Source organism: Prinia subflava, chromosome 8, assembly GCF_021018805.1.
Source record: "Prinia subflava isolate CZ2003 ecotype Zambia chromosome 8, Cam_Psub_1.2, whole genome shotgun sequence".
Taxonomy (NCBI): Eukaryota; Metazoa; Chordata; class Aves; order Passeriformes; family Cisticolidae; genus Prinia; species Prinia subflava.
In genome coordinates this window covers 6232234-6259283 of record NC_086254.1, presented here as the reverse complement: position 1 = coordinate 6259283, position 27050 = coordinate 6232234, and the positions used below count along the sequence as shown (strand labels likewise).

Sequence of the window (27050 nt, the reverse complement as noted above, 5' to 3'; positions counted from 1 at the left end):
CTCAGAGGGTGCGCTGGCTCTCGGGGGGTGCCCCAGGCTCAGAGGGTGCCCCGGGCTCAGGGGTTGCGCTGGGCTCAGGGGGTGCCCCGGCTCTCGGGGGCCGCCCCGGGCTCGGCGCACGGCGGGGCCGGGCCGGGCCGTGCTGCGGGCGGCGCTCGGGGCCGCTGCGCTCCGCCCGCCCGGCGCTCCTGGCCGCTCTCCGCGCTCGGAGCCGCCCCGCCGCTCTGTGCCGCGCCGCGCTCGTCTCGCTGGCCGCGCTGGGCGGGCCTGGCGGAGCCATGGCGGCCGTGCGGGGCCTGCGGATCTCGGTGAAGGCGGAGGCGAGCACGACCACGGCGGAGCCGCGCGGCGCCGAGCCCGAGCCCATGGAGGTGGAAGAGGGAGAGCTGGAGACCATCCCTGTGAGGCGCTCGCTGCGGGAGCTCATCCCGGTGAGGGCCGAGAGCTGTGGGCGAGGAGGAGCTGGCTCCGGGCGCTGGGGGTGTCTGAGCCCTCTGTGAGGGCTTCTGAGGGGATTCTTGGGAAAAGCAGGGATGTGGGAGCGGGGATATGAGGGGACTCGGGAGCGAGTCCTAAGGAAGCGGGCGGGATGTGCCTGGGGAGGACTGGAATAAAGGCGGCGGTGGAGAACAAGATCTGGGGTGCAGTGTTGGGGTGTAGAGGAGGCTGTGGGTTTGAGAGTGTACAGGGAATGTTTGATGCCGGGAACACAGGGAATACCTGGGGCAGGGACAGGGCTGCCCGCGGGACAGCAGAGCGGGGAGTGTGCGCTCTGGTGAGCGGGGTTTGAGGGTTTCCTTCCCCGTGTTTGTCCGCCCTTGTTCACTCTCGCTGATTGTTTCTGTACAAGTTTTAGTAGGATTAGGTTTAACAACTAAAAATAGGTCACAGTTCTAAAATCCTGAGTAGTCTTTTGCTCTCAAAACTTGGGTGAAAATTGTTTTGGAAGCTAATCTTTAATTAGCTGGTCTGCCAACGTGCTTGTGCTTCTACCCAACATGTGGCCTGAGAGACAGCACCGTGCTGTACTTCCTTGTGCTCCGTGAGTCAACCTCAGACTGTGGGGGTTTTCAGCTTTAAAAATCATGTTTGTTTTGCTTTTCTTTTTCTAGTAACTCTGACCATTTGGCAGCATTAGAGGAACTTTGGCGCTGTTACTAAGAAAAGCGGATTTTGTGTGTTCTTCGGTCTTTCTAAACTGAGACCAACCTACTTCTAGAAATGGTCATTTATCCAAAGTAATTATTGCAGCACAAGTGTAAAGAACATGTTTACTCCTAAAGAAAGCAAGAGGTGTTCTTCCAGCTCCAAACTGCAGCCAGTTGAGGGTGTCAGAATGAAGAGGTCCCATTTTAGAGATGCAGACAATGGAGGCCACAGAATAGGATCATTGGTCCAGTGCCTGTGGGGTTTAATCCCTCTCTGAATTCAGCAGACCTGACTGATGGGCAGGAAACTTGTAATTCCCCCATCATTCTCCATTTTTACCCTCTCTCAGTATCAAAACAGTGTTTCACCTTGGTATTTGGAATTTGGGGTTGAAATAATGATAGGAATAAAAAGTTACTTGTTTCATTGTGGATGTGGCTTGGTGTTCTCACTTTCTGAGATTAAAAGCTGCAAACTGACGTTTCAGTAGTCAGGTATCACTGTTAAATCTGCTCATGTTTTACAAGGAGATCATCTCCAAACCCCAAATTGTGGAAGTCTTACTTGGCAAAGATGTTTGATGACTTTCCCTCTGTTGCTGAGAGAATAATATCTTGGCAGCAGCTGACATAGAAACTAAATTCTGCAGAAGGAAAGAATCCTTACAGTAAGGGAAGTTTGGTTCAGTTCATGTGCTTTTACTTTTGCTTTCATCAAAGTGCCTCTCTGTCCAGGGATGTAGTTTGGATCAAGGAAAAGAGGATCTATTTCCTGTAGAAATATTTCTTCTTTTCAGTGTAACAAATGTGTTGCTTTCAGTGCTCATTGAGATTTCATCACCATTTTGCTTTGTTTCAGGACACCAGTAGGAGATATGAAAACAAAGCTGGAAGTTTCATCACTGGAATAGATGTAACCTCCAAGGTAATTGTTGTGCTATGGCTCTTCAGCATTTTGTCATTTTTGCCATTGGAGAGGTGGAACCATTTAATTTCTTTCTTCCCCAAAATGCCCAAAGGCTTAGCCTGGTGTTCAGACAGCTGGCATGAATCACAGTGCGTGTTCCAAAGATCCAGAAACCTAGAGTGTTTCCTAATAAAATCTGGAGAACAAGGAGCTTCTCAACCAGTTCCCAAAACTGCACAAGTTCCAGGCAGAGAGTTGCTCATGAGCTATGAGAGGAGCCTGAGTTGCCAGTCTAAAAATTTCTCTGGAGTCAGCTCTCCAGTGTTAAATTCATGCTCAGAGAAACAAATTCACATTTTGTATATATTTAAAAAACAGGGAGAAAACTCTATAATCTTCAAAGATTAATTTTGCCTATGGTAGAAAGGCTTCTTTTAAAAGAGAGGTTTTATTTAATATTTGTTAGTAAGGACTAGATAATGTTCCTGTTCCATGGTGAAGTCTGTGTTTTCCAGGACCTTGTTTTCCATGCATCTGATTCCCATTGCTGGACCTACTCAGAAACTGTTCTGTGGCACAGAAATATTTTGGTAAACCACTGCCACATTCTGAACCCTACAGCTCTCTCCAGAATTAATAAAACCATTAATACAAATTATTGCTGTCTGATAGATGTTAAGCATCCTCAGTGCAGTTTGTTGAGGGTGCTCCTGATTCCCGTTTGAGTGCCTTGTTTTGCATTTTGCAGGAAGCAATTGAGAAGAAGGAACAAAGAGCCAAACGCTTCCATTTTCGGGCTGAGGTGAATCTGGCCCAGAGGAACGTGGCCCTGGACAGGGACATGATGAAGAAAGGTACGAGTTCATCCAGCAGTCAGGAAAAAAGATCCCTTTAGTTACTTCCTCACAGTGTCTTGATTTATCCTGCAGTATTTTCTGCATTCCCAGAGATTTTACCAGATTGATGCCAAAAGGAATCACTTTGGGTTTCCTCCACCTTTTCATTTGCACATCATTATTTTTTAACCCACGTGACACTTCCCAGTTCACTCCTTGTTTCACCAACCCTAGCACAAAGACAACATATTTTGTGTGCCTTGTTTAGTAGTGTTACATGCCCAAGATTCACCTTCTGGATCAGTGCTGCTTTAAGAATCTTCAAACGCTTTGTAAAAACCCTGGAGCACTGTGTGGGCACACGTGGAGGACTCTGTGTGCTGTGCACAGGGAGATCAGCTCTGTGCTGTACACACAGTGAAGCTGCAACAGAAGCTAGGAGATGTGTGCACAACAGATTGGTGCTTTTGGCACCCAGTTAGTTCTCAAGGGGTTTTTTTTCCAACTGGCAGCCTGGACCTGCTAAGCTGTGGCCTGGAACAGCTCCCCATCAGGTGATACAAGTGGAAGTGCTTTGTGCAGGGCCTTGTTTTGTTCTGGCTCTTTAGTACTTAATGATAGCACTTTGGCAGTGTTCTAAGAGGAAAAAAATGGTTTTCAGGCTGTTTGGTTGCTGTGCAGTCTTTGCATCTACCAGTGCTTGTAACCTCTTTTAATTCTCAATTTATTGAAATTTTGTGTTGTGGGAGAATTAATTAAGTTGTGGTTTATGTCATGCTTCACTTCAATTAATTCCACTTTTGTTTATTTAAAGTATTTGCTTTATGAACTCATATGGTGCTAATCTGAAAGCTTGGAATAAGCACCAGTTTTGTGTCTTTTCCTCCTTATAGCAATTCCTAAAGTAAGACTGGACACCATTTACATTTGTGGAGTGGATGAGATGAGCACCCAGGACATCTTTGCCTATTTCAAGGAATATCCTCCTGCTCATATTGAGTGGCTGGATGACACCTCATGTAAGTAAACAGAGTATTTGTCATTCTTACTCTTTTTTTAAACCTGGTCACAGATGTATCTCTAAAGGGAAAAAGAAAAAGGTCTAAAATTATGTGCTGCTTCCATCTTGGCATAATTAATATATCTGAGAGAGGGTGATTGAACTGTGCAGTTGGGCAGGTTGGGATGGTTTTGTGAGGAGGAGGAGGAGGAGGAGATTTGTTGCCATATTTGTGCAGTGCACGCTCCAGGAGAAAAGGGTGGGTGGCAGGAGGTGGCAGCTGGGTGTGATTTCCACAGGCTGGAAAAGGAATGTGGGTTCAGTGGTGAGGGCTGTTCTGGGGAGTGAGATCAGCAAGACCAAAGGTGGTGGGGAGTCGTGCTTTCCTCACTGGCACTGAAGGCTGTAGAAGAGTTTTTGCTACAGTTGGGTGCTGGATGATGGAACAGGAATACTGTGAGATTGTCATGTGGCTGCAAATAACAGAAAAAAATGTTTCCGTGTGCCTGAAATAACAGAAAAAAGAAATAGGTCCTAGTGCAGGTTTTCCAAATTGCTGGAAACTTCCTGACAAGCATGGCTAAAAGCTGAGACTCACTGGTTTCATTTTCTGGAGTGACTCTGAAGAAATTCTGTTCCAGTGCAAGACAAAATAAATGGTGTTCTACAAAATACTGGTGACCTTGAAGTCGCTGTATGTGACAGCTTGAAGTACTGGCAGAAGCTGAGAGAAAATGTGAAACCCAGTGAGCCCTGGGTGGATAATTCCAGTACAGAGCTGCTGGACTGACCTGTGCTGATGCATGAGCTTGGAAATGCACAGCTTAACTCTATCTCAGGCTTTATTTCTAACCCTGTGTGTTTTCCTAAATGCTGCATGAGTGAATTCATGTGAAAATTAAGGCTACAAAGTTATAACAATATCCAGTTATAGTTATTACACATGTTTTTTAATGGAATTTTCATGCTGTGTCTGAGTTAGCATGCCAGCAATTCTCCGTGAAAATATCAAGGAAAAGCTTTTTCTTTTCAGCATAGATTTGCATCATGGCAAAAGCTTCAGTGTTCCCAACTGAATTACATCTTAAGGTGACGTAGTGCAAAGTTGGATTTAGTGTTCTGTGTTTCAAACTCATGAACGTGAAATGAGGAGGCTTTTGGAAATTTGGAGATGGGAAGATGAGGCAGACTGAAAAAAATGTAGATTTATTAACCAATTATTGAAGATAGTATCTTGGGTGTTCTTCACCTTGAAATTCTTGTCTGAGTAATTTAAGAGAGATTCTCTTATTTTGGGTCACTGTACAATTTTCTTAATATCTGAATCCACCCTGCTTAACAGCAGAACAAGACATTTGTTGCTGTATTTGTACCAAGTGCAGAAAGCTTTTGTTCAAATCCTGTTTCTAGGCAGTTTTAGCTCTTTCAATTTCAACATCTATGAAATGCTTTTAATTGGCCTAGTAAGTTACATTTTAGTACCATCTGCTGATACTTAAGGCACATCCTGAATGACATTGTGAACCTGTGTACTCTAGAACCTGTGCAAAGTGCTTGAGCAGTCTCCTATTTTCCCCTATTTTCCTATTTTTTGGAAAAGATTAACAGAATTCTGCAGTAAAGTCCAAGGTTCTGTTAAGTTGCTAAAGGGGAAAAAGATCCAGGCTTCATTCCTGCCCCCTGGTGCTCCCTTAATCACATTTGTGTGGGAAAACATGGATCCACTGACCCAAATCCAGTGCCCTGATTTGCTGTTTTCAGGAAGCCTCTCAAATCTATGTGCATTTCAGTGATTTTGAGGTTTTGATCAGCTCTTGTGTTTTGTAATAAGCTGAAAATTGTGTGTCCTCCAGCTTATTAGGTGTGTTAAAGAATATGACTTTCCTTGCAAGAGATCTGATGACTTTTCTGTCATTTCTGAATTTTTGTCATTAATTCCCTTCCAGCAAGGCAGGGGAGATGTGACTGCTTGATGCCACCAACTGCATTTGGGTTTTGTGTTTCTGTTTGTCCCAGGTAACGTGGTCTGGCTCGATGAAGTGACAGCAACACGGGCTCTAATAAATATGAGCTCCCTGCCTGATCAGGAGAAAACAAAGAGCAGAGAAAACAATAAGGAGAAGACAGCTGAAAAACCCAAGAAAGGTAGATTGAGATATGCAAACACAGCCATCATCTCATTAAATCAACGAAACTTTAAACTTGTGCTGGGGTATTGCATAACCTAAATTACTGAAGGAGCTTCTATCGTATAGTTGCAGGTAAATGTATTCTGCCACTTTAAAAAAGGCTTTCATCTTGGAAACCTTTTGAAGAAGCTGCTTCTTAAAAGGTGGGTTGGAGCTAGACCAAAAGCAGTAATTCAGTCCATACTGAACGTGTGAGATGAGGGTGATACTGGTATTTATAGTGGGACGTGCACAGAAATAGCTCTGTGTGATGTGCCTACAAAGGCAGGCAAAGCAAAAAGCAGGTGTGAGAAAACGGCCTATTTTTGAAATACCACAGCAAATTCCCTTTTTGATGGCACCACCATCCTTCAAGTGTATCCCTCACAGCAGCGTGACAGTGCATCACTTCACCAGGGTGGGTATCAGCTCTAAATTTGGCTGTTATCCTTTTAAGAAAGAAGTTATTCAAAGGTTGGTTATAAAAGAGCAGAGCAGCAAAAGTACATCTCAGTGTCGTGATCAGTCTGGTACCTGACTGCCTTGGTTGTAAATTTATTTTCCTTTTATGTGGGGAAGCTCAAAAGCAGCATTTTGCTACCTGAGGGAAGTTCTGCTCTTAGGCTGCTGTGAGTGCTGTGGTTGAAGGTGCTCTACCACAGGATATAGAGCAAAAAAATGGTATATTTATTATCTTTTCCATAGATTCTGCTTAAAAATGCTGTATATGACCTAAATGCAAGCAGCCAATCTCTCTCTTAGACATCTGCAGTGCTTCCAAAAGCCTTTCTGGGAAATTTGGTGTTTAAGGCTTCGTTAAACTTATGAATTCTTCTAATTCATCCTCTTTTCCTGCTCCTTTTCTCCACAAAGCAGTGGCTCCTCAACCATCCACATGACTTTAATTTTGGCCAAATGTTGATAAAGCTTCAAGTAAGACTTGTTATGAGATTTTTGGAGCTTAGAGACATTGCTCAAATGGAGCATAAACTTATACATTTAATCCTGCTTGGTATGAATTGCATATGATATTATCACTACACTCCATCTGAAAACAAGAACTGTCATCTGAATTGCTCCTGTTCCTCTGGAAAAGTGGGATATTAGAGAAAGTACAGACTGTTCAATTGCATCTTAAGGTGTGAGATCCATACAGATACCCTGGAGTCATCTGGCTTGGGTACATTCCTTTTTTTAGACAGGAATTCCAGAGCTGTTTAGACATTCAGGGAAGATTGGTCTGTGCTAGGAGAAACTTCTGATTTGTGAGGAAGGAAAATGCATGAATACTCTCCCTGATGGAACTTAATTATTCTGCTTTGAATTTGGGTAATTTGTTTACTTAAATTCGCTCTTTGGTTTGGTTAATTGTGCTTTATTGTTTTCACTCAGGAATATTTTCAGGATCTTTTGAACAGCTGTCACTGTCTATTTAAAATTTTTAAGTCTATTGTTGGATGAGATTTAAGGAACTCTGAAATATAGAAGAGAGGGGTTTTTTAATCTTAGGCCCATGAAGTACTTTTGAGATCTTTGCAAATGGTATTGATATATCACACTTCACAGGTGTCCACAGTCATTACTTTTTTACAATATTTTATTTCTTGGGGACTTTGGGGAAAAAAGTCACCATGAATTTTCTTCCAGTGAGCTGAAAAGAACTGAAAAATCAAAGCAGCTCACAGTTCTAGCAGTTCTGGAAGCATGCCCTTCTTTTTTAGTTATTTCACAGCAAAATGAAGTCACTAAGGTTGGTTTTTTTCCTTTTTACTACTCTCTAAGCTTTTGATTAATAACCTGTTTTACACTGTTGGTATTGGATACTTTTAGGCATTTGAAAATGAGACGGAAGGAAAGGCTTTTATATGCCTTTAGTGCCTTGGCCCTGCTGATCTCTGGTTTTGAACACACTAACTCCTGCCAGGCAGTGCAGTTTCATTCTCTTTCAAAGAATTAAATTAATGATGCACATGTGCTGCTGCAGGCACAGGGCTCTGCATTTCACTGTGCTCCACTTTTCCACAGGCATTCACTGCTTTGATTATTCCCTAGGAGAAAGGAAAACACCTTCAGGCTGATCTCAGACAATGTAGGTAATCATAAATCAAACGAGGCTGACACACTAAAATGCAGCTTGGCTTTGTTTTGTGTTTTTTTCCCCAATTATTTTCCTTAGAAAAACAGGAGGAAAGCTCTGAGGATGAGACAGAAGAAGGCGAGGTTGAGGATGACAATGCCAGTGACGTGGAGGTCAGTACAGAGGGGAACTGGAAACTCTGCTCTGCAAGTTTTGCTCTGGCTGGTGTGAAGTTTTCACAGCATTTTAGGTTTCTATTTGCAATTTAATTATCAATATAAATTAGGTGGGGAGTGAGGGGGAGTGCAGGCAGTGATAATCCCAGTGTAAAGTGCTTTGTGAAAATAGATTTTGGAGAGTTTAGGAATGAGCCTTTTCTGCTGAGAGGAGGCAATGAAAGAACAATAAAGGAAGGCATTGACCTTTCAGCAGGGAAAGTGTTCAGAGCCCAATGGGATTTAGGCTGCCCGTGGATCTGTGGGAATCAGCACACGCAGTGATGTCCTGGCAGCAATTTAATCTTTGCTGGCTGAGAGTATAATAGGTGTGATTAGGATTTCTTTTAGGAATGGCTCTCAGTGAACGCCCCTACATCATGGAAGTCTGAATTTGAGTTTCTGTAAAGCAGCTATAAATGAAACAGGTTTTTAATCATTGTGCAAGGGCATGAAAACTTGTTAATAAAATCATTTAGATATGAAACAGGAAAAAAATTCAGTGTCCAAGTTGTGCTATTTATTTTCTGCATTTCAATCAGTAATATGGAGTCATTTGACAATTACTGGATTTAATTACCTGAGTTAATGTTATGGAGCAAGAGAAGGATGTATTTCAAATTTTCAGGGCAATTTACATTAAAAATTAACGTCAGCTTGTCAAGAAAAAAAAAGCAGAGCTCATTTGAACATCATTTGAAAAGTGACTTTCCTCATAATCACTTGATTGCTTCTCTGTAAGCAACCCATTTTTGTTCAATAATCATTTGAATTTTGAGTCCAAAATACCTTTTTTTGCCCCCAAAGTTGGATGCCCTCTCCCAGGTAGAAGAGGATTCTCTCCTTCGGAATGACCTTCGCCCTGCCAACAAACTGGCTAAAGGGAACAAACTGTTCATGAGATTTGCTACTAAAGGTAAACGACCACCCTAACAAGCACCCTCAACTCATTGCTTGTTGTAGTTTTATTTGTTGACTAATTAACAACTCGAAGTGTCCACTTCTTATTTAAAAGTGTTACTTTTTGCTAATTGTTAGGTGTTAAGATTTTGCCATAAATCTACATTTTCTTGTGTCAGTTATATCCAGTTCAAGTTGTATAAAAATTATTGTACCTGGAAATTGATCTTAGGCTCAGGGCATTCTTCCCAATTCCATGGAATAGGTTTTATGATCCCTAAGTAATTTCCATATTTTATAAATATGGAGGTAATTTGGATTAGTAAAAATTATTGCTAAATACTCATTTTATTAATGAATAAAATGAAAATCCATATAATTTCTGGACCATGCAGGAAGTGGCACATTCATTAAGGAAAGAAATGTGATGAGGAAGGTGATCCAGCAATGACAGGGGGATGTAATGCCCTGTTAAGCTGATCTGTAGAAACCCAGTCTCCCTAGAATTAAATTTCTAGACACAAATAAAGCTGTGGTGGTAGGAGAAATTCCAGAGGTGTAAGCAAAATTGAATCCTTCATGGAGGATGGTGAAGTAATTCTGATTTTAAGGCACACTCAGTCTCACTCTCTGTCTTTGGATGGTTATTTGTTTTTATGCTGTGCTGTAAGTTATACTCTAAGAGAGAAAAATTCCTATAATTTGTGTTTTTTGCAGATGACAAAAAGGAGCTGGGAGCTGCAAGGAGAAGCCAATATTACATGAAATATGGCAATCCAAATTATGGAGGCATGAAAGGAATTCTCAGCAATTCTTGGTGAGTGTTGGACAGAGGAATTGGAACATTGCAGGTAATTGGACAAGCTAATCTAAAACCGTTTTAATTTGTGGTTCTTCTATTTAGTTCATGTCGATACTTCAGTTTGCAATGTGAATTATAAGAAGAGAATTTTCTCATGAAAATAAAGTTTATATTCAAACCATTCAGGCCAGCTCTGACAGAAATAGGTGTCTGCTATGAAAGCAGGTGATAATTGCATCTCCTTTATGCGGGATTTAGGGTTTAATGGATGAGCCGTGATTGCTGTGGCAGGGGTGTCACCCCCGCTCTGGTTTTTCAGGAAGAGGCGGTACCATTCCCGCAGGATCCACCGGGATGTGATCAAGAAGAGGACGCTGATCGGGGACGACGTGGGCCTGACCCCTCCCTACAAACACCGGCACTCAGGTACTGGTGGCACTGGGACAGCCCTGTGGGGACACTGCCACACGCAGGGAGCAGCAGCAGCGCCTCACCGATCCCAGGGGAAGCATGGAAGTTGTCTTAATTAATAATTCTGAATCCCATTTTAAGATTTTACAGGAAATTCCTGAGGCGGAAGCTTCGTTCTGCTCGTTGCTTCCCAAAATAGCTGCTGCTCTTTATGTGATATTTTTTCTTTTACAAATTTAGGGCATGGGGACTTGTGGCATCAAAGGCCAAAAGAAAGGGTGAATGACTTTTTTGGCAATTTGTCATAGTTGCTAAGTCAATTCTCCCAGTCTCTAAAAAGCAATCTAAATGTAGAACAATAGAGATGAGAAAATTCTATTAATTAGGCTTGAATATCTTCATCTGCTGCCTAAGGTAGAAAAATAATGGGTGTAAAAACCTGACATGAGACAAGTACAGTGTGATTGGCCTGTTAAAAATACTGCCAGGGACGTGTCAAATCTCACAGAAGATTTTAGTCATGTACTGCTGTCTGAAGAGATGTCTGAGTGCTGCTGATGACTAAATTGGAGTTGTTTCTATTTAAATCAGTGTCTGTGATGAATTTGTAATAATGACACCTGTGTTCTTTTTGGCACTGCTGCTTGCAGGACTTGAAAGGATTTTTGCAGAGCCAGCAGCTGGAACATTAAGGCCTGTAAGATCCTGGGAATTGTGCTTAGCTCAGGAAGGAAGAACTTCACCTTCTACAAGAGGCACTTTAATTACTGTGTCCAGCTTTGTGCTTGGCCAGGCCTCTGAGGGAGTGAACACCAGGGACATTTTGTCCTGTGGCAGTTTTATTCCACTTAAAATATTTGGCAAAACATTCTCTCCCTTTAAGAAGTGAGACTAAAAACTACAGACTCATCTCTAGGAGATCATTAATTACAGCGAGGTGATTTTCTTCTTGGTTTGGTTTTCACATACTTCCTAGAGATGCTAAAAATTCAGCTGATGGCAATGAGTTTGCTTTGCTGCAGGCTTGGTAAACGTTCCTGAAGAGCCCATTGAGGAGGAAGAGGAGGAGGAGGAGGATCAGGATATGGATGAAGACGACAGAGTGGTGGTGGAGTACCGGGACGAGCTGCAGGCTTTCAAGCAGTCGCGGGAGCGCGGTGCCGCGCGCAGGTCCAGCAGCAGCGCCTCCGACTCGGATGAGATGGACTACGACCTGGAGCTGAAAATGATCTCCACCCCCTCGCCCAAGAAAAGCATGAAGATGACCATGTATGCAGACGAGGTGGAGTCACAGCTGAAAAATATCAGGTAAGAGTTGCTTGGTCTTTAAAAGTGAAGTGGGGTTTCACAGGTTTAATGGCAGAGCTGTCGAAGCTTGAAGACAAATTGAAAGTATTTTTCAGTCCTTAATATGGTTTTGTAGTAGATATTCTAAGAAGAAATACAGAAACTAGGCTTTTAATAGAATTAACTGTTTTTAAATACAGCTGCTTCTGCAGATCTCTGTATCCTTGCTTATTAATAATAATGCAACTCAAATTAGAATCAAAATAAATTTATGCAAACAACTTCAATTAACAGGGAAAAATAACTCCTCTTTCTGTTTTCTCTTTGCCCTTTGCTCTTTATCTCAGAAAGAAGAATAATCTTCAATTGTTGATGATAAAAAGGAGTTTTATGTTCATTATGGGCTTACTAACCAAAGTTGCATATATTGTAGATGAATAAAATAACTTGAACATGTGTCCCTTCAGTAGGGTGGTTATACTCATTGTAACATCAACAATTTTGAGGCTACCTTGAAATGGATACTGAGGTATTCATAGAATTATTGTTATATTTAGGATTCTGGCTTGAATCCTAATTTTTACTACTTCTTCTCAGCAGAGAAATCCTGAGATTATTATTTTCTGTGATGTAATTTTCCATATAAAAAGATTTAAGAACTATACTGGATTGAACTTTATTTATAGGACATCAAATCTATGATTGTTTTTTAGGAATTCCATGCGAGCAGATAGCATAACCACCAGCAACATCAAAAACAGGATTGGCAGCAAAGGGTCCTTGGAGAAAGTTTCAGATGTGAGGCTCCTGTTGGAAGAGAAACGTCAGAATAACTCTGGGCCACGGCAGCCAAACAGCACTGTCAAATCAGGTAATGTTATCATTAATTGCTGGGCAGAATTGTCACTAAAATATATTTATTTCACACCTGTGCTCCACTGCAGATAAACACTGCATTCACACAGTTTGTCCTCACTAAGGGATTGAGTTGGGAATTGCTTTGGGGAAAAAATCAAATATACTTTAGTGAAAGCTTTTTTAGTTATGTTGATTTCCATCCATTTTCTTTGCCTGTGCTACTTTGTTCTTTTTGATTTTCTCTTTTTGATTGTTCTCTTGAGGCAGAGATTCTCTGCAGCTGAGAAACAGCACACAGGGAAGGTCATGCACAAAATCAAATGTATGGGATAACTCAGGTTTTTATCTTTTATCACAGCACAGATTGAAAACATGAAATGTCAAATTTATTGCCAAAACTGAAATGAAATCTGGCTAAATTGTATTGCAGAAATTGCCAGGAAATCTGAGTATGAAAGACTTAAATGAAGAGACTAAAGAAAAGATAAAAACAGATAATCTGTCTGGTTTCAATTCTGAATGAGCATAAACTGAGCTGGATGAGGTAAATACAATAGGATTTTTTTGTCATTTTAATCACTGAAAATGTCCCCAGATGTCAGGCAGAGACTGGGAAAAAGGCCACACTCTCCAGAAATCAAAGCTCCAAGCAGCACCTCTGCTCCTCGTCGAGAACCAATCTCAGATGTGCACAGCAGGCTGGGAATCCCCAAACAGGATGTCAAAGGCCTCTACTCTGACACCAGAGAGAAGAAATCAGGTTAGTTCTGTGCAGAAAATGTTCTGCTGCAGTTCCTTTGGTTTTGGAGTCTAAGAGAAATTCTAGCAGAAAGCTGTGAAGGGGTGAAGTTGAACAAAATTCAGGATAAAATAGCAAATGTTTGTGGAGAGCTTTGAAATCTAAATACGTGTGTGGAGGAGCTGGGGGGTTTGGGAGCAGTATTTTTATAGAGGTGTGCTGAAGATCAAGGACTGCTTTCAAACTGTGGGCACCAAAACAAATGTGAGGGATGCAGGGGCACTTCAGGTGTGAATTAAACATCCTCTGCACAAGGGGAACGATGAACAAGGCTGCCCTGAGCCTCCTGCAGCTTATTTTCAATTACTCTTTAAAGCAGAATCAGTTCCATGCTAAGTATTAAGGTGGGAGGAGTATGAAGGGTTTGAAGGGTTGCATTGAGTTTAAGAATTGGTTCCTTGACTTCTTCCTCTCAGTCCTGAATGGTTTGGGGGTTTTTTAATGTTTGTTTTTCATCTGCTTAGGTAATTTATGGACCAGATTGGGGTCTGCTCCGAAGACACAGGAAAAGACTCCAGAGAAAGCTGAAAACTCTGTGGCATCACCAGAGGAAGATGACTCTGAGCTGCAGAGGGTTTGGGGTGCTCTCATTAAGGAAAAAGAACAGTCCAGGCAAAAAAAGAGTCGCTTGGATCATTTACCCTCCCTACAAATCGAGATCAGCCGCGAGAGCAGCTCCGGCTCGGACTCTGAATCGTGACTGTGTCACAGCCTCACCCTGCAGGGGTGACTCTGCAACCTGGCACGATCCCCTTCGCCCAAAGCTGGACACTGGCAAAGACTCTGCAGTGAAGGTTCCAGAAGTGTCTCTGCTCCTTTTCTACAACAAGAGAGGCATAAACCACTTGAAACATGAAGCAAAGACGTTTCTCTGGAGTCTGTGGCTGGCCCTGTGCTCTGCAGGGCGTTGTCCTCTCTGTTTATGACAGCAAACCTGTAGTGAATTGTAGCAAAACATTTTCTCCCCCGAGCTTTGAACTGAAAAGATGAGGCAGAAATGCTCTGTATTTTTAAGAAGACCTTTTCTGTTCTTGATATTTTCATCGTGGAGGCTTTTAACAAAATGTTTTACACTCTTCATCCAAAGAACAGGGCATTTCATTATCCAGATCATTGCCTTGCCCTTCTGGCTCTTACCAGCACCTTTCCTTTCCTCTTGAAGTAATAACAATAAAGCTTCCTGGGTGGGCAGCCAGCAAGGATAGAGCATGAAGGGATTGATTATCACATTCCCTTCCTCCAACACACTGAATGTAAACCCAACTCACACATTTTAATACGTTTAAATTCCATGTAGTTATCCCAGTGGCACCATCAGAATCCAAGGAATCCTGCTCATTTATTTTGGTGATGCCACATTCTGCTGTAGCAGGGACTGAGATGTTCAGAACTGCCAAGTTGGATGTTTGACAATTGTGTAAAACCCTGAGGGTTTGGGGTTTGGTGGGTTTTTTTTGCAGTTGTTCCATGAGGAGACATTCTGTTCCTTTCACTCCACCTGGATTATGTCCTGAAGCAATCCAACAGCTGGAAATCATTTTTGTATTTGTGAGAATCTTGCTGTTGGCCATGATGAAAGCTCTAGTGGTGTTGTCTATCTATACAGAAGTGAAAGAGAAAGGCAAATGTTATGATCACTGTCTCCTGTCAGTATTTTGGATGTTCTTCCTGTACAGTACACGTGGATGTCGACATGGGTGATTGTTCCATTCAGCTTTTTTACCTGCACATTTTCACCCCTCCCTGGGTAGGAGGAGGGTTTGATCAGTGTGCAGCTGCTATTTTTTGTTCATGTTGCCAGTAATTCTGAGTGAGGAATAATGCAGCACATCACATTCAGGTAAACAACAGGTAGCAAAACCATTTTAACAGTCTGAAATCTGTTTGCATTGTCCCTGTTCCTTGGTTCTGTCAGTCCAAAATATCTGTGAACTTTTCTTCCCATTTCTGCTTTTTAACAGGCAAATTTTTCCTTTTTTTTTCTCCTGTTTTTGTACTAAGCTGAAGTAGGTTTGAGGTTTCAGCGAGGAATCTGCAAAATGAACTTTTTTATGCTTTATGATGTGTGAGGATAGCATGTAAAAATGAAAGGTCAAATGACAGGCACAGTGACTGGAGGGGCAGTCTGGGGGCTGGCCAGGCTTCAAGCCTTACTCTTTCCTTGTTTTGTGACACTCATCCTTGATTTTATATTTAATTATTGAATATATAAATGTCTCATAAAAGTGCTGTTGAGAGAAACGCCTGCAATGTCTGATCACTGTAATAACTCATTTTAAACGTGTGCTTTCATTGATACCCTCTCCCCAAGCTTTCCCAGAGAATCACACCCATCTCTCCAGATCCTGATAAAATTTATTTAACCTGTGTCTTTTTGCCAGTAAACCTTTGTGTTGTGTCACTACTTTGAATCCATTGGGACCTTTCCTTTTCCTGAAAGGAATCAACCACCTCATCCACCAAAGCTCCTGGATTATGGGGAACCCTTGCCTGGTGTTTCCATGTCAATATTCCTCATTTAAACCTGGTGAAGGATGAACTGATGAGAATAGAGGATCTCTTCAGCTGATCTAAAAGATGTGTGGAGTCCAGGAAAAGGCACCATTAACTCTGCTTCTGCTTCCAGGCTGTCAGAAATACACCTTAAAAATTCCCCCGTGCTCCTCAGGACTGTGGTTTGGGGGGAGGTTACGTGTGATACTGAGCCCACAGGAGCTTAGCTGCAACAAAACTCGAGGTTTATTGGTTAAAGGACCATTAGAGAGGGTTTTGAAATTCGGGGTGCCTGATTTTGCTTTTTTATGATGTACAGAGAAGCCTCGAGGTGTGCTGGTATCAGGAATTCCTTCCAGCCTTGGGCTTCCTTTGTTACCTGAGCAAGAAGTGCAGGGATTTGGGAATTAAAAATGAACTCTGAATTCAAAGCCAAAGCTTTTCCCTCAACGTTTTAACTCGCATCTATTAGATTGAGAGGTTGCAAAGAGAATTTTGTTGCAAGTCCCCTTTGTGTTCAGCGTGCAGTCCTTAACTAATAAGTTCTTGGTTTTTTTTTTACTGACCTCCCAGTATCATCACCTACAAGAATTTGATGCAGAAATTGATGTTTCCTAGGGAGATAGGTCCTGTGTATCTCACTAAAATGTGGTTTATGTTGAAAATTGCAAAAAAGGAGAATGTTTGGCTCTTGCTGGAGGATCTGTGCCTCAGAGGAAAAGCTGAATTTTAGGTGATATGTTACAGCACCACACTAGTCCTTCTTGTAGGAGGTTTTTGCCGTTTGGAAAAGATGGATTTTTGATAAATAGTTCTTCAGGCTAACTGAACACAAGGTGTTCTGGGTGAAATTTTAAAGCAAAGGTGGCTTTGTGTTTCTTCCTATAACGATGGCTGATGCATTTAACAGGACAAAGGAAACCAAAACAACCCTGTTTTCAGTTCACGATGACACAATATGAAAAGAATGGAACTTCTATTTAAAAACAGCTGTTCCATTCTAAATAAAAGTGGCCTGACCTCTCCAGCTTTCCTGGAAAACGCAGAACCCAGAGCAGGAGCGGCGCTCCTCGGGGCTGTGCCCAGCCGGGGCCACACGAGGGGCCCTGCCCCGGGCTGTCTCCTCTCCCTGCCTTGCGATGGTGCCGAAATTTGGGATTCTTTTGGGATTCTTTTGGGGTTCTTTTGGGCTGAGGTTTGAGCGATCCGGGGCTGGGCTCGCCGCGTTCGCCCCCGCCCCACACGGCAGGAAATGGAAGGCTCGGAGCACCCCCGCCTGTGGAGCAATGGCACAGCCCGCCCCCGCCGCGCGGTGGTACGGCCCGAGGCTTTATAAGCGGCCGCCGTAACTCTTTCATCCTTTTCCTCGTGTGCCCTTGGAGCGGGTGAGGTGAGGGCGGGCCGAGTTGCGCTCAGGGCCGGACTCGGGGCCTGCAGGGCGGGCAGCGGGGAGGCGCAGGCCCGGCTTGCCGAGCAAAGCGCCCGGTACCGCTGAGCGAGCTACAGCGCTCACCCCCCTGCTCTGCAGTGGTAGCGGCCGCCGGGCCTGCCTGGGCCGCGCGGGCCGGGCCGCACCATTGGCGGGACGGGGGGAGGCCGCGGCCTCGCGGCGCGTGGTGGCTCCCGGCCCTTGTCCCCTCACGGCCCTTGTCCCCTCACGGCTTTTGTCCCCTCAGGCCACCATGGAGGCGGCACCGCGACCCCGCCGGCAGCGCCGGGACCCCGCCAGGGCTGTGGAAACCTCTCCCCGGTGAGTCGGAGGGGCTCGGCCGGCCCGGGGCTGTGCGTGTGAGGGCTCCATGAGGGCCGTGCAGGTAACGCTGCTGTGGGGAGTGCCCGCCATCCAGTGCCCTCCATCGATTTATATGGCACTGTTTCAGCAATTTGATCTCTTTTCTTGATTTTATGATGTGCCAGACCCATCCTGTGTAATTAAAAATAACACCCACAGCATTGGAGTGTTTGCGATTCCCATTTGAAAATTGCCCTGTTGGTAAATGCAATCTGGCGAGCTGCATTCTTGTATTATTTTAAATTTACATAATTCTAAATTTCCTGATTCAAAGTTATTTAGAGAGGATTTCCGATTACTAATAGCTGTCTGATATAAATATTTCAGTGATTCATATCAACATAAACTCGGGTGGAAACACAGTTAGAGTTGGTCATGAGGGTCTGTTTTTTATCTTGTTTTTTCCTGTATAAAACTACTTAAAATTTCTGAAGAGTATTTCCGTAACATTTCTCTTTTTTTTTACTCCCACAGCAGAAAGATGTCTTGAAGAAAAGAGTAAGTTGAATTGTTCTTTTCTATATTTTAAGGTATGCAAAGTTGTTAAGAGGTTCCAGGTTTTCACAAGTCATAAATAACCTGTAAAAATCACATCTTAAGTTAAATAAAAACTGACTAAAGCTGATTTTGTGTCCACACAAGAGTTAATACACAGAGGGGAGATTGTACAACAGTTTGAGATCAAAGCTAACGTTTGGAGTGATTAATTAGAGGAGTTAATTAACGGCTGTTGATGATGATAACCCTGAATAGGAAGTGCCGTCAGATGCGAGAACTGACGATACCCTGGTTCTGGTCTGAAACACAGCTACACACAGGGGTTTAAAACTCAAAATTCACTCTTTAGATCCCCTCTGGCAGCTTCATTGCTGTCCATGAAAGCTTCTCACCCTCGTGTCCCTCTGTTCCACCTCTCTGCAGAGCCCGATGTGACAAACAGGACAGGGAGCAGGTGGAGAGTGGCCCTGATGTGGAGGTGAGTGAGGGGTTTCAGTGCACTGTATAGAATTCTGTACCAGATAAAATTTAGAATGAGCTTTGTAGGGTATAAGGAGCTTGAGATGTGTATTTTCATTTAATTTTTGAAGTCTGGTATTTATTTCCTGCTGTATTTAGGTGAAGCCTGCGGGTCTCGTGCTGGTTGTTGATGTCCACCCGCTGATGTGACAGCTCTTCACAAATCCTGTGGAGGGCACTCAGACAGCAGAGCAGGACAAGCTGCTGGGTGAGTTTAGTATTTATTGGGCTCTTAGGGGAGCTTGGTGGCGTTTGGCTGCAGTCTCAAAAATGTTTCTCCTCTAAATGTATAATTAATGACGTTCTAGGCAAAAAACCCCCCACAAATTTGGACTAAAATACAGGCACTAAATGTGTAAGAGCAGCTGTTCTGCACTGTAGGTAAAGAGATCAAGTCTTGTTTCGGTCACAAATTATCAATTTCCCTGTGATATCATGTGATGAAACTAACCCAAACTTGCTGGAATTACCGGCAGATTGACTGGTGGTGAGCAAAAGGTTTTCTGATGATATCTCCCTCATTAACAAATCCATTAATGATGATTGAGGCTGGTTACCTGACCCTGTTCCTGTGTTCCAGGTGGCGCTGCTGGAAACATCTCTGAGGCAGAGGGACTCCAACAAAACTCCTGAGCTTGAGGATTTTGTGTAGACACATTTTTCTGCCTGTTGCAAAGTGGTAACAGTTGAAGAGTTTTGTTTGTACATTAAAATAATTTTTTTAAAACTGTGTTTTGTCACTTTACTGCATTAAGGAATGACTTTGCATTCTGCAACACATTTTTAATGGACACACTGGGCACTCCAATAATTTGCTGTAAAATGGTGAAGATGTACCCAGATTGCAGAGTGTTCACTGCAGATAATGCCAGTGGGGTTTAGTGTGGTAATTAGAGTTTAACAAGACACCAAGACTGTAATTACTGCAGAGATCAGCCCTTAAATACTCTGACAGCCAGAGCAGCAAATGTAGCTGCATCTGTGGCTTGATTGCAGGCTTGCTGTTTGTCATTTTTATCTCAAACTTGAATCTAAAGTCTGCTGCAGAGGCAAAGTTCAAGAGTAGGGGGGATCTGGGGAACCTGGAGATGCTTAAATGAGTCAAAACGCAGCATTTAAAGCCAAAACTCCCAATTAGCTTAATGATACCAGTGTAACTGGCAGGTTAAAACACTTCAGTGCTCCTGAACATCCAAAGTGATGGTGCTCAGCCTTCTGCCCACTTGATGTCAGCAAGTGGAAGATTTTAGGGTGTGCATTTTGCAAAATTTAATTCATAATTAAATTAATTCCTCAGAGCTTGTGGTCTCTGCCAAGGGGGGATCACAGTGTTCACTGCACAGCTTCAAGTGAGAGAGCTTGGGATGGGTTTTGAAATCCCTGAGGAGTTCAGGTGAAGATCTGAATTGCTTTTAATTTTTATTTTCTGACTGCAAGGCGCTCTGAGTTGGTGCTGCTCATGTGGCATCACAGGGCAGTGTCCCTGTCCCTCCAAAAGCACAGGTGGCTGTGCCATCTGAGGTAGAAATTGTATGAAATGTGGAATTTCAGGAATTTCTCTTAACGTCAGTAGTCAGAATAAAAGGCTTAGAGTTTTTCAGAGAACTCTCCTGGTTCCTAAACATGCAGGTAAATTAATCTGATTTTTTTTTTCTCTAGAATTGTTATTGTAATACATCCAGGGCTTAATAAAAACATTCAGCCTGGGCAGTGGAGTAGGTAAAACATATTTGGAATTAATTAGATGCTCTTTATCTGAAAGGATTTGAGCAGTATGAAGAACAGGTTACTCCACTGTTTAATTAAAACTTCAAGTTACATTCTGTTCCCAGGGTTTAAAGAAACAAAACTATTTCTGCCTGATTTTAAGAGCTTGTGTATTAGAACATGTTGACATTTATTGTAGCATGCACTGGGAATAAAAATGGGTTTAAAGCTCTCAAAAAGCACAAGGAATGCACCTTTTTTAAATGTGAATCTGCAGACCGTGGAGGTAAGAGCAGCCACATGCCCCCAGCAAACAGAAATAATCAGCAAATTGTTTAATGAGCTGTTTAATTTGCTCAAGGAAGGTTTGCTGCAACTTGTTCCATAATTCTTGCTTTCTAGTGTTAGAATTCTCTCATTAAAACAGAGCAAAATTGATCTGGGAAAACTTAAATATTGAATTTCTCTGGGTTTATAGAGGGTGCAGTTGGTGGTATCTGTTGGAGATAAGTATTCATGAGTTTCATTTTAGCATCCCTTGTTTATTCTAATCAAAACCAAAGTTCCTCAGCAGGCATCCTGTAACAGGCTGGGTTTTTTTGCTGAGATTAATGAATGGAAGAGTGTTATTTTTGTTAGAAAACTGTGCCTTTCAAACGAAACAAGTGTCTTCAACATTTTACTGTGATCTTCCAGGGGAGCACAGATAATTTCATGGTGCTTAAGGGGAGGGGAAATAAAACCATTCTGTTTTGATTACATTTGGAGCACTTAAAACTTAGTGTTGGGGAATAAACAGCAGACAAAAATCTGGTTTTAAAACACAATTATTTTGGATTTTCTAAAGGTTTAAAAAGAACAGTTGGCAGGAATCCCTTTGGCACTCAACAGCAGCCAACAACCCCGGATAAATCTCAAATAGATGAAAAGATTAAAGCAGAAAAAAAGAAAATATGCAGCAAAGCAAAGAATGGCCAAGTGCCAGCTTTTAGCAATAAGAGAGATGGCAATGCCATGTCTCAAATCAGTGTTTGAGAGAAAACAGGGAGATTATCCCCAAAATATCAAAATCTGTGCAGTGGCTGTGGAGCTGCTGGAGAGGGGCTGGAAGTGAGGAGGAGAGGGATCGACAGGGGCAGAGCTGCCTGGCTGCTCCCTCCCTGGAAATCACAAGCTTCACATTTCACATAAATGCTGGTTCTCACCCTTATTTCTTGATTAGTATTGTAAAGCAATCATATCTGCATCAGCAGGAGAATAATCACTCATGCAAAGCCATAAATTACTATAATTAATAGATCCTGGCTATTAATGGAAGTGTGAAGAGCTTGGCTTGGTGGCTGCTGTTCCAGCTGAGGCACTGTGAGCTGTATCTACTTAATGAGAAAGGAGGAAGGGATATCCTGTGTATCTGAGCTTTTCAGAATGCAATAAATCCTAAATATTGACCCTTCACTCCTTTTCCCCTCAGAGCAGGAGGAAGAGCTGTTAATTTTCAAACTCTCCTTCATTTCAGAGAAGCGAGGCACAAAGGAGCTGCTGTTTTCCAGCAAGGAGTAACACAAGAAAAGTGCCCCAGGTTTGTTTTCTCCCAGCTAAAGAATGGCAAATGCTTTGTTATAATTTATGAGCTACCACAGGCAGCAACTCTTGAGCAAAAACTCAAAATAACCAGGGGATCTTTGGCCTTTCTCAGGCTCAGGATGTTTCTGACCTTGTGCTGCCAGAGCTTGAGCACATTTCGGTGTTCTGTAAAGAAGGACAAGGTTAATGCATCGTTTAATGCTCTGCTAGGACAAACATTCCCCTTCTTTGTCACTTCGTGTAATTTAGTGCCTTAATTTTACGCTTGACATCGGTTTCAGCCCAACTGTTACGAACGGATCCTAAAACTGCTGAACATGGAGAGGATTGAAGGTGGGATTTGATTTAGGGCGTGCAAGGAGGGCTTATTTCAAGAAAATTGAGCATTTTCTGCTGCTGTGCTCTAAATTCAGAGTAACATCTGTCCTGCTTTACCTCCTGACACTTGAGCCCACAAGATGGGGCAGTGACCAAGCTCAGAGCATTCATAATAAAGAGATTTTTGCAGCCTTGAAGATGCTTCTTTGGGGAAACTTGGTTTTACTGCTGGTTCCCTGCCTGTTGTGTAACAAGATTTGCATCTTTCATTACGATGTAGAGAATCCCACACACGGTGAAAATGTCAACTCTTTAATTAGCTGTTAATTAATGTTTATTAGGGTTGGACCAGCAAAGGCTCAGTTTGTGATGCTGTGCAAGCTTGAGGTCATGGTCTCAGCCCCAAAGTGTTCCTGGTCTGAGTGTGATGAGGAGCCAAAGGAGTTAAAACTTATCTTTATTTAATGACAATAAAGGATGATTTGCCCTTCATTGCCTTTCCCTCCCATCACTCAGGACCTGGCAGGCTGTGCTTGCTCCAGGTGGATTTTGAGTCAATAAACACCCCCAGCCCAGCACCTCTGTGGAACTGAAACCTGAACAGAATGCAAATGAGAAAATCACTCAGTGGAGACTGATTTCAAATCCCTGCTGTTTTAATCAAATAGAGATGTTAAAAGTTTAATCTCCAATAATTAAGACTTTTGTTTGTTAGTTTTTGCAAGTCAATACTTGGATTTTTTTCCATAACAGGCTTTTTTTTGTTTGTAATGCTTTGTGGTAAAATCATTGCACAGCACAGCTGCAGCACAAACTCTAAACAAATAATGATTGATGTTTCTGAAGCTGCCTGTGGCTTTCTGCTGGGCTCTCCTTGGTTTTCTTTATCATTTCAATTTATTTCCTGGATTTTTGAATTGCTTTCTTGCCTGTGTTTTCCCAGATCCTGTAGGATAGTTACTCTAGGTTTGATTTTCTTGGTTTTCTGTGCACTTGAAAACTGCACCTAAAGAATTGTTAGTGTTGGCTTTGGGTTTGTTCAGTGCTGTTATCACTGAACAGTGGAGTAGGCTTGAGAAAGAAAAGAAAAGATTCTTTACATTAAAGAAAAACTTCCAGCTAAGCCTGAGGTTATCAGCCATAATAAAAAATAATAAATTTTCCTGGGTGGCTGAAACTTTATTAGTAAACACCTGAGTCAAGATAATAGTGGTACCAAATGGTAATTTGTTTATCAGCCCTTATCAGACAGCAAGTGCAGTGCTGGTGCTCAGGTGATCTGTGAGTTGTTTAATAGAGCTCACAACAACAGCAGCAGCTGAAATATCCAATATAAATGTTTTACATCTGTGCCTCCATCTGATAATCCTGCAGCAGTCTGCAGTGTTCCACACCACCTCATTACAGATAAGGAACTGGAGCTTGGAGCCGTGCTGGGAGCAGGCAGAGGATTTGGGCAGTCATTGGATAAAGAAATTTTCCTGAACTGTGTCAAAGGTATTTTATTCCTTTCAACCATGGCAGTAAATAATAAACTCTTTGTGCTGAATGAAATCCAGGGGTTACCTGCTGGGAAGATGATGGGAATTGTTTCAAAGCTGGGAGCGAGGTGGGAGCTTTGAAATGCACAGTAATGGGAAGCCCCTGCACCAAGGTACCTGCAATCTGAATTTAATTTAATTTAATCTACCCAGTCACCTCCCCAGCAGCCTGTTTGTTGCTGTGCTTTGGAGGAAGATGTTCTGTGCTTGCAGGAGGTGAAATAAAGCTTCAGTGTCAGGGCCAGGCTGTTTGGAAATGCAAATCAGGAGCTGCATCAAGGGCAAGGGATTTCAAAGGTGCTGCTTCTATGCTTCAAAAAGGTCTTTGGAGATGACAGCAACAACGTGGTGTCACTTGGCAACTGTCAGAGGTAAAACTGAGGCAGAAGGAGGGTCTCAGGGAGGAGAGCAGGGCTGAAGAATCACCAACACCACCAAAATGGTTTCAAGAGTGAATGTGACACCAGGGTGAGGGGACAGCTCTGGGCTGGTGGCTGCCCTGCCCTGGAAGTTCAGGCCATTTTGGGGGTTGGCACAGAAAAAGGATAATATTTGCATTTCAGCACCCAGCTCTGCTGTTTCGGTGCCTGTGGTGGAGGGGAGCTCTGAGCCTGCAGGAAAGCACAGCTTGGGAAAACCCTGAGCCTTGGAATTCATAATTTAACAAGCAGGTGGGTACAGTGAAGATGAAACAACAACAAAAAAGGAATGGTGAGGTTCTCCTCTTGGAAAGTGGTGTGTAAATGCACACAGCCCCAAGCAGAGGCATTTATTGTGTATGTCTGAAGCCACCTCTGGGGTTTTCTGCCTGTTTCTCTATATGCAGAACTCCCCAGCACTGGAATCCTGTAGGATCAGGAGTCAGAGCCCTGGGGCAGCAGGTACCTGAGTGTGATTGATTCTTTAGTGCCTTATTTTTCATTTCTAGAAGAGCTGGACTTGCAGCTCTTCCCTGGAGTGAATTACAAGACAAGGAGCAGGGGCCAAAGGGAAGCTCATTCCCGTGCTGATGCAGCTGGATTTTCCACATCTGTGCTAGCCCAATATCCCATAGTTTTCCATCCCTCCATCCATCCCTCCATCCATCCCTCCATCCATCCATCCATCCCTGAATCTCTGTGTGTCTATTCCAGGAATTTGGACCTGTAGTAAGATGCTTTGAGGTTTAAATTATGTGGATTGTGTTTAGGATGGCTGTGAGTGCTGCTTGCAAAATCCTAATCACAAAGCTCCTCCCCAAGCCTTGCCCAGGCCCAGAGGAACCCTGATTTTCCCTGGAGAAGGACAGAACTGACAGGGAGAGCCAGGAATAAAGTGCTTTTACAGCACACACCTTGAAAATCCAGTGATGAATGCCCAGACCAAACCTTCAGTGAGTTATTGATTATATTTCTCTCCTCTTTTGTAAACCTCCAATCTATTTATCCTTCCAGTTACAGCTCCCTGAGAGCTGCCACGTGCACCAGGCTCACTGAAGGCTGGGGTTGCTCATCCCAACCTGCTGGATGCAAACCACTCCACAGGTTTATTTTCTCCTCAGATTGAGTTAATAAAACAGCAAAGAGGAAAGGTGGCCCAGAAGCCACAGGATCAATAAGCTATTAGGAGCCAAGAAAATTCAGCAAACTGCACACATAATTAAAGGCTGTGGTGAACAGGTTGCATCTTTTCTGACTCTGTTAAATCAGGTCTTCAGTTTTATGTAAAACCATCAACGGAGCTGAAGGTAAAACCAGCTGTGTCTCTGTGTATCTGCTGAGGGGAGATCAAAAATGCACGCCCAGAACTGCCAGAAGGGACTGTAAACAAAGCACCTCCAGCTCCCCATCCATCAGGGTAACTGAGCCATGGGCTGATGGAGTTGTCACACAAAAAGATGACACTTTATTACTAAATACCTTTCCTGCAGCGCCAGCTGGGGATCCAGGATTTCTCCAGTGAGCAAAGCTCTTGTGTTCCTCCTTGAGAACAAACCCAGAGCTAACGTTTTATAGAAACACAGATCCCAGCATGGTTTGGGTTGGAGGGGACCTTAAAGCCCATTTCATTCCAACATTCTGCATCTCCCACTAATCCAGGTTGTTCCAAGCCCTGTCCAGCCTGGGGATATCCATCCATTTACTCATGATTATTAATTAATGTTAATGTGCCTGGAGCTGGGCCCCCCTAGGAAGTGAGACTGGAGCCTGGCTGGAAGCAGGCAGAGCACTATGAGGGGTGGCTCTGTCCTTCAGCATTTCCTGTCAAAGACATTTCACAGAGCTGGAAAGCTCCTGTCCTCCTGCTCTGTGCAGCCTGCTGGTGGAAATCATCCCCCAGGCAGAGAAAAACCCCACTGCCCTTGGAGCGGAGGAAATGTGGGATCACAGGGTGACATCCTTGCACCAGAGAAGTGGGAGGAGATTTCATCTGTTGCTCACCAAGGGACATTTCGCTGCAGAGGTTGGGTCACTTGTTTTTACCCCTTTCTCCGAAGCTTTGATGAATTCTGCTAATAAGGTCAATTAGTTTCCATGGCAATAGCAGATCCCAGCTAATGGAGCAGGGGAGGCTTTGTGTTTCCAGGACATGAGTGCTCCTCAGCGTGAGCTCACAAACCTCCTGCTGCTGCTCAAACCAGGGGTGATGAACCACGGGGGAGCCCTGGGAGGTTTTTGCTCCTCTCCAAAGGGTTGTGGTGGGATAACCCAGCGTGGTGGCACTGCCTGGGGCAGCCCCCGGCCACTGCTGCCTCCCCTGGTGTCCCCTTAATCCTTTAGGTCACTTTTTGGCTCTTTCTCTAGGAAAGGTTGGTGTTTGGGCAATTTTGGGTCAACATTTGCTGACTTCTGCCCCTGAGCAGCAGCAGTGCTTTTGGCCTAAGTGTTTTGAGCTTCTGGACATCTCCAGCAGTGTTTTTGTGTCTCTCTGCTCTCACACACACTCCCTGTTTCAGGGTGACTTTTCCCAGCCCTCTCTCCTGCTCCCAACCATCCTCTGGGAATGTAACCCTCATTTTTAAATGAATAACCACCTTCAGAACACAGCCAGGCTGGGTGCAAACTCCTCCCAGGTCACCCAGCTGGAGGGAGCTCTCCAGAGCATGGCACCAGCCCTTTCATGCCTCTCTCATCCCTCTCTCCTTCCCTGCCTGCTGTTCCCATTCCCCTCGCTGTGGGCTCCTCAATCTGCACAGAATGATTTCCAATTA

The 27050-nt window shown here is 43.4% G+C and overlaps 1 protein-coding gene, 2 long non-coding RNA genes and 2 other non-coding genes across 6 annotated transcripts; all 5 read left to right on the top strand.

Moving 5' to 3' along the window:
• The first annotated feature begins 217 nt into the window (after positions 1-217).
• Positions 218-15681, top strand: NCBP3 (nuclear cap binding subunit 3). Its single transcript, XM_063402568.1, has 13 exons — positions 218-431; positions 2008-2073; positions 2804-2909; positions 3785-3910; positions 5908-6036; positions 8236-8309; positions 9159-9267; positions 9969-10068; positions 10373-10479; positions 11487-11772; positions 12465-12622; positions 13205-13369; positions 13873-15681. The coding sequence occupies exons 1-13, from the start codon at positions 279-281 to the stop codon at positions 14106-14108; spliced, it is 1815 nt and encodes a 604-aa protein (XP_063258638.1). The 5' UTR covers positions 218-278; the 3' UTR covers positions 14109-15681.
• A 1550-nt stretch (positions 15682-17231) lies between these two features.
• LOC134554399 (uncharacterized) lies at positions 17232-19437 on the top strand. 2 transcript variants are annotated; one of them, XR_010081223.1, is made up of 6 exons: positions 17232-17291; positions 17578-17651; positions 18168-18191; positions 18615-18669; positions 18810-18918; positions 19291-19437. It is a non-coding gene; the product is annotated as an uncharacterized LOC134554399 (long non-coding RNA). The 2 variants fall into 2 exon arrangements; XR_010081224.1 differs by having other exon boundaries at positions 17260-17286.
• Positions 18423-18496, top strand: LOC134554451 (small nucleolar RNA SNORD49). Its single transcript, XR_010081246.1, has one exon. It is a non-coding gene; the product is annotated as a small nucleolar RNA SNORD49 (small nucleolar RNA).
• LOC134554457 (small nucleolar RNA SNORD65) lies at positions 19146-19219 on the top strand. Its single transcript, XR_010081252.1, has one exon. It is a non-coding gene; the product is annotated as a small nucleolar RNA SNORD65 (small nucleolar RNA).
• A 2474-nt stretch (positions 19438-21911) lies between the features above and the next one.
• On the top strand, positions 21912-25517 carry LOC134554398 (uncharacterized). Its single transcript, XR_010081222.1, has 3 exons — positions 21912-21996; positions 23694-23816; positions 24424-25517. It is a non-coding gene; the product is annotated as an uncharacterized LOC134554398 (long non-coding RNA).
• The last annotated feature ends 1533 nt before the right edge of the window (positions 25518-27050 follow it).